Below are 12,606 nucleotides of genomic sequence, written 5' to 3'. Positions count from 1 at the left end.
ATCACCATCCGGCAGAAGGACATCTACTTCGGATCGTGAGCAAGTAAGCTGGAGTGCAATGGTGCGATCTCGGCTCACTACAACCTCCACCTCCCGGGTTCAAGTGATTCTCTTGCCTCAGCCTCCCAAGTAGCCGGGACTAGAAGCGTGCACCACCATGCCTGGCTAATTTTTGTATTTTTAGTAGACGAAGTTTCACCATGTTGGCCAGGCTGGTCTCGAACTCCAGACCTCAAGTGATCTGTCCATCTCGGCCTCCCAAAGTGCTAGGATTACAGGAATGAGCCACCGCGCCTGGCCAAAACCAGGGATTTTATGGTCTTTGGAAACCGACTGGTAGTGACTTCATAGTGACGTCGTTTACGGTGATGTTGACCTAGGTGGACTCTCCTGGGAGAGAGACTTCCCAACATGGAGAACGGTGTATATTGGCAAATATGAGTCATGAGGGGCTTCTTCAGGTGTATGGAAGAGAACTGTATATGGGAAAAAGAATGAAAAAGGAACTGAATCCCTTTGTCTGAAAAGCAAACACAATTAGAGAGGTAATAACTGGAATAACCAACTGAGAGAGTGCTAACAACTTTGAAACCACCAGCCCTTGTACTTGGAGGAATTCCTCAGAATACCCTAGAGGTAGAGGCCCCTTTGAAGAGGGCAGAGTGTGGAGGAGCATGGGTGAAGGGATGAGGGTCTTCCCTTTCTGACCATCGCTTCCTCCAGGAAAGCAGCATCAGATTCTACCATACACTGATGAGTTTCAGAAACACCTGTCATTTCATTCAACAGAATGGCAGACCTGCCACCCTGCCATTTATCTGGATTTGTGTCTTCAAGTCTTCCTGTTTTCTACATGCCTCCCAATTATTTACTGACAAAGGAATGAGTTGACCCTTTGCCCTGTTTTGTTTTTCATCTATTACTTCAACCTCGTTTCCTTTTCAACTATAATAGGAAGAGCAGGTGCTTCTCAGTCGTAGGTGGCTTAGCTGTCTTTGGCTAATATTAAGAAACCTCAAGCAAGAAGTCTAAATATTGATCATTAATTTACTGAAACCCTCTGTATATTGAATGTTGCTTGACTTCAGACATCTCTGAAAAGTATAGACAAATTTGTCTTCATATTCTGCATAAACTTTTTATTATGGAAAATTTCAAATATACATGATAGTAGAGAAATTTGTGTAATGGATTCCCATGTATGTGTCACTGGCCACAACGAATACCAACATAAGGCCAACCCTGTTTCATCTGCATCTCCTTCCCCATTGAATTATTTCAAAGCAATCCCAGATATCATCTCATTTAATATGTAAAGTTTTTATAAGATACTTATTTCCAAGAGATAGGGGCATCATCTTTTCAAAATACCATTATAATACCAATTAGCACCATTGTTAGAAATGAAGAGCAACTCTTCAGTATCATCTAATATCCACTGGGTATTCACCTTTCCCTGGATTGTCTCATGTATGCATTTTTCCTGTTGTTTTCTTTTAATCAGCATCTAAACGAGGTCTGTGCATTGCATTTGGGTGACATGACTCTTAAGATTCTTAATCTACAATCATTCCAAGTTCCCCTTTTTTTCCTCGGCTGGATGCAAGGAAATTGTTAAATGCCTTGCTAAATATGATGGCTTCATCCTAGTACTAGTTAATACCTAAAGGCAAAATACACATTTGTGGTAAGGCTTTTTGCTTACGATCATGGATATAATTTCACATTTCAAAGTCTCCTTGATAATTGTGAATTTGGGGCAGATCTGATTAGATCACTTTTGTTTTAATTTGTACTAGGTTGTTGCAAAGCTCAGACGAGCTCTGCCATTTTCTTGCCATTCCTTTGGGCTTACATTATTAGTCTTCAATTCAGTTAATGTAGCTTCTTTTCATTCACTTTTTAAAACCACCTGTTCAGGCCGGGTGCAGTGGCTCATGCCTGTAACCCCAGCACTTTGGGAGGCCGAGGAGGGTGGATCACCTGAGGTCAGGAGTTCGAGATCAGCCTTGCCAACATGGTGAAACCCCATCTCCACTAAAAGTACAAAAATTAGCCAGGTGTGGTGGTGCGCACTTGTAATCCTAGCTACTCAGGAGGCCGAGGCAGGAGAATCACTTGAACCCAAGAGGCGGAGGTTGCAGTGAGCTGAGATCGCACCACTGCACTCCAGGCTGGGCAAGAGAGAGAGACTCTGTCTCAAAAGATAATACATAAAAAATAAATAAAACCACCTGTTCCGCTTTTAGGAGCTAACATTTTATGTTTCAAGCCACCCATCTTTTCACATTAACATCTATGAAATCAGTTTGCATTTTATAATCAATGGTGATAGTTTAATAGGTAGCATTTTCTTTTACTATTTAGTAAACAGTGGTGCATCTTACAAAGAGGTCTTAGATTTGATGAAATATACTAGTTTATTTAAACTAGGTAATATAAAGGGCCCTTTCTATGGAAGTTTTACTCTTCTTTCTGAACAGTAGGCCACCTCTACAGGACAGATACGCTAAAGAAGGTAGACAAATCCAAGCCTGGCCAGGAACACATGAGCCATTCTGAATCTTCAGAATGGAAGTAGTTTAATACAGAATCAGAAGCTTACATGGCTCCTGGAAGGCAGGGGCTAAGGTGAAGGAAGAAGTTTCTAGAAATCCAGGAGTACAAGAGTCACAGGGAAGCTCCCCTGCCCCCAGGTGTCTCAGCTGCCTGCACGACTGAAGTGGGCGAGTCTCAAGATGATATCCAGAGGCTGCTGGCAAATCCCACATCTGCCTCCTGCTGATGCTCAAAAGCCTGTCCTGTGCAGCCACCAGAAGGAAGCGGCTTCTCACCTCCCTCCTCCCCAAATCAGGGCACAGGGTCTCTTGGGGCAGAATCTAAGAATCCATGTCTACCGGTAAAGGAGTGTGGCAAGTGTCACGTTCAGGCTTTATGCCTCTAAGGACAGGGAGAAACCAAGAAGGGCTGGGATGGTGGCAAGTACCAACAATGTTTAGCACTTTAGAACACATCAGTGCATCCGTACATTAACTACAGAAAAGCTTAATCTTTTTCCTCTTACGTGAATATAAAAGGAAGTTGTAAGATAAGCTGGGATGGTGGCAAGTACCAACAACATTCAGCACTTTAGAACACATCGGTGAATCCATATATTAACTACAGAAAAGCTTAATCTTTTTCCTCTTACGTGAATATAAAAGGAAGTTGTAAGATACGTGTCCTGCTCCCAACGGATTGATTTCTGCCCCTGTGGAATATGTGCACCCACCCCAACCCTGACGTCAGTGGACTTGAGCCTCCGAAGCCAGCCAAAGCCAGGTGGAGGAGTGAGGCCAAAGGAGGAACAGGGCTTGACAAGGCCAAAACCCTGCCCTGGCCGCCCCGTTGTCCCTGAGGGATTATTTCCACAAATGCATGTGTTTAAGGGCTTCAGTTCTATGGCAGGAGAACAGGACACACCATTACTGATGCATAAGGACACGTCACTTATGGGCACTTGGCACTGACTCATATGCTCTGTCATAAGTGCCCTGACGTTCTCCTTTTCACGAACACTGGTTTGTCTGTTATGTTGAGGCAGCTCGAGGGGAGGAGCTAGGCCCCTTGTTTCTTAAAGATCTCCCCTCAATGCTGATAGTATCCCTAAAGCCAGAAAGGTGATCCCATAACAAGAGAGTTGCCTCTGTTAGAGCAGGGGGAGTGGCCAAGCTCAATTTGAGCATGTGCTAACTACGGAGCGTCGCTCTTAAGGTTTAGTGGCATCAACCTGCTGACAAAATAGGGCAAACGGCCAGAAGAGGAAGAACTGTCCCCCACGCATTCCAACAGCGGGCTATCACTTGCACGTCCTCTCAAACCTAAAGCTCTCCCACATTGCCTGGATCAGCTGCGGGGGACTTTGTGAGCAAGCCCCAGCATCAAGCTATAGCCCCAGAAATTTTAACCTACTTCATGTATTCAGCCAACTGCAAGGACAATCCCTTCTGCAGCTTGAAAAAGCAGTGCTTTTCCTCCCAATTACACTGTCACTACTCACAGTATTTACTTTTTACTTTTGAATATTACAGAAGGGCATGGTGTTTCTATGCCTACAGAGGGAGGTCTTGGTTTTAAAAAGTTTGGGAAATCCCACTCTAGAACATGTACTGTAAGACATTTCAACAATACGAAATCAAGCAGACGAAAGGCCAAAGCAAATGCTAGGTGTGCCTAGAAGGTCATAGAGCTCAAGATGCAGAATTCTGCAGGTTACAAAGCATCAAAGGATGGAATGAGAGGCAAAGCCAGAGGAAGATTATTTCACATCTGGAAAATTCACAGGAAGGATAATACGGCATGATAGTCTGCAGACTAAAAGTTTACAAGCCAGATAGGAGAAAAAAAGGAGCCACGAATTACTCAAGTCTCAGATCACTCAAATTGACACCCCCGTTCCAGTCGCTGAGCATCACCCCTGGAGCCTCAGTCAGGGCCCTATTGTCTCCAGTGAATCACAGGACACGCTGCTGGGGAGCAAGAGCAGTGAGGATTTCTGGGTTCCTCAGCTGGAGCCGCAGCTCCTGGGGTTGGGGTAGGGGCCAAATAAGTGAGGCTATGCAAAACCCCAGTCCTCCAAGGGCATCCCACTGGGGCAGCTGGACCATCTGAAGGCAGAGGGCCAAGAGCAGGTGCATGCAGGAGGCGGCCTCTGGCCCCCAGTGGTAAAAGAGCAACCAGAGTTGCCAGCCAGGCGTACAGGCTCAGATGGGATGAGATATCTCGGGGCACGGGCATTTTCTAGCACTCTCGCATCACTGATGATATCATAAATAACAAAGGCTCTGACTACAGATACAGCTCATTGACTAACTTCTTACAGCCCCCCTGGGGTCTCATTGAAGACCCCTGTAAGAAATCAGCCCTTGGTTCTTAGGCATCCTGTTTAGCATTAGAATCTGGGCAGGTTTTAAAACTCAAGTATTTGGACACGGAAAGCCACAAACTTACTAGACTGGCTCTGTTCCAGTTCCAACAAATATACACTTTAATGTAATGCAGTTAACGGTAAATAAAATCACACCTGAGGCTTTGAATGAATCGTTTCGATTAACTTTATTAATATTTTAAAATATGAAAACTGTAAAACATAGTATTTATGTAAACACCTGAGGACTGTTCAAGTGGGTACAGCATCTTCATACAAACAACTTGAAAGAAGACCAAGTTTAAGTAAGAATCTTTTGACATATAAGGAATAACATAAATGAAGCTATTCTTTAAATAGTTGCATTCATGTCTAAAGTACATTTGGTTTTCTAAAAAGAAAATGTACATTCTTGCCCCTGGTGAATATTTTATTGGCATTTACAACAAATGGCTAATACTTTTATAACTGATTCTCATAGCTTATAGACGTTACATCAAAGTTACACAAAGTAATAACAATAAACATATAGCACCATTTCCTCTTCAAAGTTCTAACTTATAAAATAAAGCCCCAAACATGGCTGGGCACGGTGGCTCATGCCTGTAATCCCAGCATTTTACAAGGCCGAGGTTGGCGGATCACCTGAGGTCAGCAGTTCGAGACCAGCCTGACCAACATGGAGAAACCCCATCTCTACAAAATTAGCTGGGCATGGTGGTGCATGCCTGTAATCGCTGAGGCAGGAGAATTGCTTGAACCAGGGAGACAGAGGTTGCAGTGAGCCGAGATCGAGCTATTGCACTCCAGCCTGGGCAACAAGAGTGAAACTCCATCTCAAAAAAAATTAAAAAATAAAATAAAATAAAGCCCCAAACAATAAGTCTGAACTAATATATCTCTCAAAGTGTAGCAGAATAAATGGCTCAGAACTAAGCAAATTAATTAGAAACATTGCATAGGACAGAGAACTTCCCTGTATGGAAACGAATCTACAGATTGTTTCATATCCCCTGAAGAGTAAGCTGAGAGGTACTGGTGATAGCAAACGATGGACATATATTTTTTACGAAATCGAAACATCTAACTATATACACAGTTCATCGTTACCTCTGTGGCAGTGCAAAGTGCCAGATTAAATTCAAGAAAAAAGAAGATTTACTTGTGTGTAAACCTACAGGTATAAAACAATATACAAATATGGTAAAGTACCATATGAGGAATAAACACATATAATATATATCTTCAAAAAATTTGGACACTGGTATCTTCATATAGAGATGTAAGAAAAGAATGCCTAGTTAAATGTCCAAGCTTAGTGAAAATACGGAAAGTTTTAAAATAATAGGTATTTTACTGAAAAAATTTAATTTTACTCCATCCAAACAACCCTCGTAGTATAAATATCTCCTGCATAAAATGACAATTCTATCCTATAATTTAAAAAATTTATCAAAAACTGGTAAGAACACTTTATGAAAGCTTATAAGCTTTATAAGCTTGCTTTTTTCCTTTAAATATGATCAAATACAACATACAGAGAAATAATAAAAGGAAAATAATTTATATGGCTATTCCCTTTCTAGATATACTGATAGAACATGAACAGAACACCACAGAGTATCAGACAAAACATCTGAGAAAAGATGATATCTACAGGTGCACCTTTAAATTCTCTGGTGAGGAAAAATTCTCATGGATTTAATTATAGAAGTTGTCAATCCCTGATATTTTCCCCTTTGGGATTTAGCTGTTTTGGTTCTAGATATAAAGATTAACCAAAATCAAAGGTTTTTCTCTGTTAACTACATTAAGTATATTTGTAAACTGTACAATGAAAATTTAAAAAGACATAAAGAACTGCCAATTTGAATATGCCAATACTAACATGTTAAATGCTTTTTAAAGTAGTAGACTGGGGGAGTGGTGGTTGTGCCTCCCGAGGCTGGTTGGTGACTCCAGGGAAAAAAAAAAAAAAAAAAAAAGTTGACTGAACTGTTAATACAGTTCTGCAATTCTGATAAAACACTTTTATAGGAACTGTCTACAAAACCAAAACTGCTGAGAAATACTTTTAAATTAAAATGTTAACAGTACACCTGAGAATTATGTCCAATCTAAACTTACGCATATTTTTTTCAATTGTATTTTCCTTCTTTAAGTTTTTCAATGTAGTAACACAGCTTTAATGCTGGCCCCAGCTTCAGCCCCATATACTTCATCATCACATCACTCTTGAGTAGGAACAGAGCCTTCCCATCAATTTCCTACAGAGAGAAGGAAATCATACTCATTAATAATGCTTTCATATCAAGTTATTTATACATAAGAACATGTAAAATAGAGCAGCTGTATACTCCGGATATATATTCTCTGAATATGCTTTATTTCCTGAAAACTATTAAAAATATAATTTATATAGTGAAGCATCATTTGATAATTTACGAATTTAGTTTAAATTTTAAGAAAAAGAAAATTTAACCTTGTATCTTCAAAAAATGTCCCAAGTATCAAACAATCTGACTTTAAATACTGTGTGTTAAATAAAATACTAAACATATCTATGACAAAGGGTCAAAAACTATTAATGGTAGAAATGAATTTCAGATGGTCAATAACTTTCTGAGAAGGGCCAGGAATATGTCAATATCAATGCAAACTGTAAATGTGCTATACAGTGTTGTCATTATGTTGAAGGCTAATCAGTTAGTTGTCTGAAGCTGGTTAGATGCTAAAACTAATTACTGATTTTCTTGCAATAGTGAAAAGGGTACCTCAGATAACAGATCACTCATTTGATTTGTTAGAAAACACTGAAAATATTACTTAATAGTCATAAGGCATCCTCCTAAAATTCTTTATTACCTTAACCAATTTATGTTATGGAAGCATATTATTTGGTATTTGTGAGTTCCTGTTTAAAAGGATGTACTTAATCTTATACAGTTGCTGGATTCACTGGAGGAAGGCCACCCTGTAATAGCCTGTGGTCAACCCCTCCTACTCATGGTCCTGGCGCTGAGCTGGGAGCAGGTCGGGGAGGATCCTTGTATCTGTCGTTACAAAGGGGAGGTACACCTGAGAGTTGCAATGCTGAATCATTGTATCTTGAGAAGGTGAAGCAGTTTGTATTTTAAGCACCTGGATACTCACTTAAAGAACAGACCATTAATCTACCATTTAAGGAACTAATATCTTGGGAAAAATAACCTTTCTCACATATGGAAAAATCAGTTGATAGGGTTCCCCCACCATCCACACAGCATCCAAATGAAGGGCCTGCACAGAGGTCATTCAAAGGCATTACGGCAGGAAAACCGGATCAAAAGATACATTACATGTTGCCTGAAGAGGTCGGCGAGGGGGCCTGATATCTGAGGATCTGTATGTTTCATAAACTGTATCACTTCATCCACAGACCAGGTTGAAGGGTCCTTAGAGAAGCCTTGTTTCAGGACACTGGGATCAGGTACAGCTATATAACTTGGAGCTTCAATGGGGGGGAAAAAAGACAAATCATACTTGACCTGATCATTATCCTGAAAGAAGAGATGTTAGGTAGGAAATAATGGTCTCATTCCTGGAACCTTCTGTTAAGTTCCCCAACAAGGTCTCAAGACTCCAACTGTGAAAGCTTATACAAAGATGATGTGAGGATGGCTACATAAGAGCATCCCATCTGACCTCCCCCAAATAACAAAAGCAGGTTCAGAAGTTACCTTAAAGCTTCAAAGATCACAAAACAGACTAAGCAATCCAAGGCCTCTTTGGCCACAAGCAAACACAGCAAAAGACCTGTTACTTGGGTAAAATTAGGTTAATCTAATCTAACCTATGACTTCTCTCTTAAGTCTTCCAAGGAATTTCAATCTCTCCCTATCTGTCTAGATTAGGTTTATTTTACTAGCTAAATCCGATGGAAATTCCCCAAATTTACAGTTGGTTTTGTTTTTTTTGTTTGTTTTGTATTTTTGTTGCTGTTTTGGTTTTTTTGAGACAGGGTCTCACTCTGTTGCCCAGGCTGGAGTGCAGTGGCACAATCATGGCTCACTGCAGTGTTGACCTCCTGGGCTCAAGTGATCCTCCCACCTTGGCCTCCCAAGTAGCTGGGACTACAGACACATGCCACCACTCCCAGCTAATCTTTATATTTTTTGTACAGACAGGATTTATCCATGTTGCCCAGGCTAGTCTCAAACTCCTGGGCTCAAGCAATCTGCCCACCTCAGGCCCCCAAACTGCTGGAATTACAGGCATGAGCCACCACGCCTAGCCAAATTTAGTTTTCTAATTGCTTAAATGTGTTCACTTTAATCAAATAATTTCAATAATCCCATTATTTTTGATAAACAAAGTAGTCCTTTTACCAAATCTCTCTGATGTATCCAATAAGAATATTTTTAGCATCACTTTACTCTTTAAATTTCTTGTCTCTCATGGCTTAAATGCCTATCTGAATTTTGGTTTTTGTTTTTTTTTGAGACGGAATCTTGGTCTGTCACCCAGGCTGGAGTACAGTGGCACAATCTCGGCTCACTGCAACCTCCACCTCCTGGGTTCACGCCATTCTCCTGCCTCAGCCTCCCGAGTAGCTGGGACTATAGGCGTTCGCCACTATGCCCGGCTAATTTTTTGTATTCTTTAGTAGAGACGGGGTTTCACTGTGTTAGCCAGGATGGTCTCGACCTCCTGACCTCGTGATCCGCCCGCCTCGGCCTCCCAAAGTGCTGGGATTACAGGCGTGAGCCACTGCGCCTGGCTGCTTATCTGAATTTTGAAGAAAACAAGATTATTTTCTGCTAAGCTAGGTCAGAAATAACTTTAACATTTAATTACTTTATCATGTTTAATTGCATAGTAATAGATATTTTAGTTGAAGGTTTATACATTAAAAAAATACATAACTGAGACATGAAACAACTTAAGTGCTCATATCTCAAATGGTCTTAGCTGCACTCTTTACTAAGTTGTGATGAAATCTGTGTCCTGACAAGTATTCATTTACTCAACCAGAGCCCTTAACTCCCTAAAGTTAGTGTGTGATAACTGAAGTGAATTTTGTACTTAGCTAGGAAGATTTGTTTCTCTAACCAAGGACCGTCAACACAAATCAGATGGTTTTTTGTGTGTGAATTAGCCAAAGGAGTACCCTTTCTTTCCTACCCTCTGGGCTATGGCCATTTTAGAAGCATTTTAAGTACTTACCTAGGGGAAAGGAAAAGAAAAACAGAAAATAAAAGAACTTATAGTGGTTAATTTTTTTGTGTGTAGCTCTGAATTTTATTTCTTTCCAACATCACAACGATGTGAAATAAAAACTCTATACCGAAATATATTCTTCCCTTCACTCAGAGAAAAAAATGTTGGCCATATCTACAGAGAAATTCTGCTGGGCTGTATCGACCCAAGTAAAAATGATGATGCTATAGACCACGCTATGCCTAAGGCATTCTGACAATTTAGACAGAAACACCATCTCCTTTAACTCAACAAAGACACAATGTAACATGAAAAAAATCATTGGCAAAGCTAATCACATCTCTAATTTAACTTATATTTTTGTGGAATTTCTGGTTTCTGTCATAATCTGGTACATTTATGTTTTGAATAACATGTAACTAGTTTTACAGTTTACTGCAGATAAACTATACGTAAAAAGATATGATTTGGGGTATAAAATTAATTTTATACTAAAAATAAAACCATAAGATTTTCTATTTTTAGTCTATTATGAAAATATAATTTAATTGGGCCTACACCTTCAAAACAATCAGAGAAGTTTGCAAGCATTACATTACTGTTATTCAAATAATTACATGAAACAAACTAATCATGTGAAAAATAATTAAAGTCCAGTCATGCTTTTCTCCTGAACGGCTCTGTCTTATATACACTGGCATATCAATAAATATTTCTAGAATAAGTATAATGAAAGTATGAAAGTGATCTGATTCCCCCCGACATCACTGGATTTCTTTCCTATAATAAAGATCAGCAATATTTTTCATTCGAATAATGGGACAAGGCAGGACAGGAAATTGTGTGAGCATCACTGGCTGTCAGGAGTGGAATCAGCTCTAGGTAACAGTTCAAATGCCTCAAAAATGATAGTAATGGCACCTCTAGACAGTTTCTAATGGAAATAAGTATCTGTTCTTGGGAGATGTAAGTAGTACAGAAGTTAGGAGTACAACCCTGGAGTCAGAGTGTTTGAGTTCAAGGACTGGCCCAGTTACTTTTTAGCTGAGGGACCTCAGCCAAATGACTTCAAATTTCTCACCTGAAAATGCTTGCCAGCACCTACATTTCAAGGAATTGTTGTAACAGTATAATGTAGGAGGCCATATGAAATATATGCCTGGCATATGTCAGATAGTGATGAAGATGATGATTATTTCTATTACCAGTAAGTAAATTACTAGAAAGCAATGTTATTACTATTAGTCTCTACATTCCTAAGAAGACCAGAAGCCAGCCTTCTGAAGCCCCAATACTGGCTACCTTAGCACAACAGTGTTTGACATACATTTTGAAGTGAGATACTCAGCATTAGAAGTAATCTTATACTGAGCAGGCCTATCTTCAAAAGGTCAAACTTTGTGAAAATACTTTAAAATGCAGGGTATACTAGCCCTTATGGAATAAGCATCTATTGTTAGACTCTGCAAACCATGTCACTCTAAAAGCAGAGAAAATCTCCAGAAGGGATGGGCTGACAACATTAAATGTGTCATGGGATGTGCACAGTGTGGCTGCCCATAGATAACACCCATGATCAAAGGCAAGGGTTCCCACTTCCTACACTCCTCAACCTCGCCTACGTGCCTACCTGGAGAAAAAGGACAAGACACTTACTCCCAACCTCACTCTCCTGCACCCTTAATCCTTCAAAGGTACAGGGTATTAGCCCTCTTTGCACATTGAAGGCTGTTTTGGCTCTTTCTTTCTGGTTTTTTTTTTTTTTTTTGAGACGGAGTTTTGCTCTTGCTGCCTAGGCTGGAATGCAATGGCACAATCTCGGCTCACTGCAACCTCTGTCTCCCGGGTTCAAGCGATTCTCCTGCCTCGGCCTCAGGCTCCCGAGTAGCTGGGATTACAGGCATGCACCACCATGCCTGGCTAATTTTGTATTTTTAGTAGAAACAGGGTTTCTCCATGTTGATCAGGCTGGTCTCGAACTCCCAAATTCAGGTGATCCGCCCGCCTTGGCCTCCCAAAGTGCTAAGATTACAGGCGTGAGCCACCCCGCGCCCGACCTGTTTTGGCTCTTTCTAAATGGCAACAGGATGTTGCCCTACTTATACACGTCATGTCTTCCTGGTGGGTCTGAGGAAGGATATGGAGAATGAGGAAATGGTATGGCTGTGGTAACAAGATGCCAGCCCGAATCCAGGAGTCAACACAGGCTAAGGCCAGGAAAGGTCTCAAGAGAGACTAAGAAAAGTGTACAACAGAAAGGAGAGGGACTGTCTTTCCAGGCCTCAGAGTCATGAGAGGTTTGTGAGTCCAGACAGTACCCAAGCAAATGATAAATTACAACTGCGCAAGCACTACTAATCTGAGAAGTCTCTATCAGAGACATGGTTGGTGATCCAGATCCCCAGAGACAGTTCTGTGCTGTCAAGAGGACTGGAGGATCCATAATGGTCTGACCTGACAGTGATGTGAAAGGGAGGACTCAGCCTCCCAAATTTTAGCAC

General features: G+C 40.7%; 1 protein-coding gene across 5 annotated transcripts in view; it reads right to left on the bottom strand.

The window, feature by feature from the left end:
- Positions 1-5,075: 5,075 nt before the first annotated feature.
- The window catches only part of SCML2 (Scm polycomb group protein like 2), a 123,445-nt gene continuing 115,914 nt past the window's right edge, over positions 5,076-12,606 (bottom strand). For 4 of the 5 annotated variants that reach the window (XM_007991174.3, XM_007991177.3, XM_007991178.3 and 1 more), the window contains 2 exons: positions 8,245-8,396; positions 5,076-7,173 (listed from right to left, as the gene is read on the bottom strand). In XM_007991174.3, the coding sequence (XP_007989365.1) occupies positions 7,045-7,173; positions 8,245-8,396 (281 nt within the window). In that variant the 3' untranslated portion in view covers positions 5,076-7,044. The remainder of the gene's footprint in view (positions 7,174-8,244; positions 8,397-12,606) is intronic. The other variant, XM_007991176.3, reaches the window with a different exon arrangement.

Source organism: Chlorocebus sabaeus, chromosome X, assembly GCF_047675955.1.
Source record: "Chlorocebus sabaeus isolate Y175 chromosome X, mChlSab1.0.hap1, whole genome shotgun sequence".
Taxonomy (NCBI): domain Eukaryota; kingdom Metazoa; phylum Chordata; class Mammalia; order Primates; family Cercopithecidae; genus Chlorocebus; species Chlorocebus sabaeus.
Note: the sequence above shows the minus strand (reverse complement) of the source record. Positions and strands in the feature narration are given on the sequence as shown.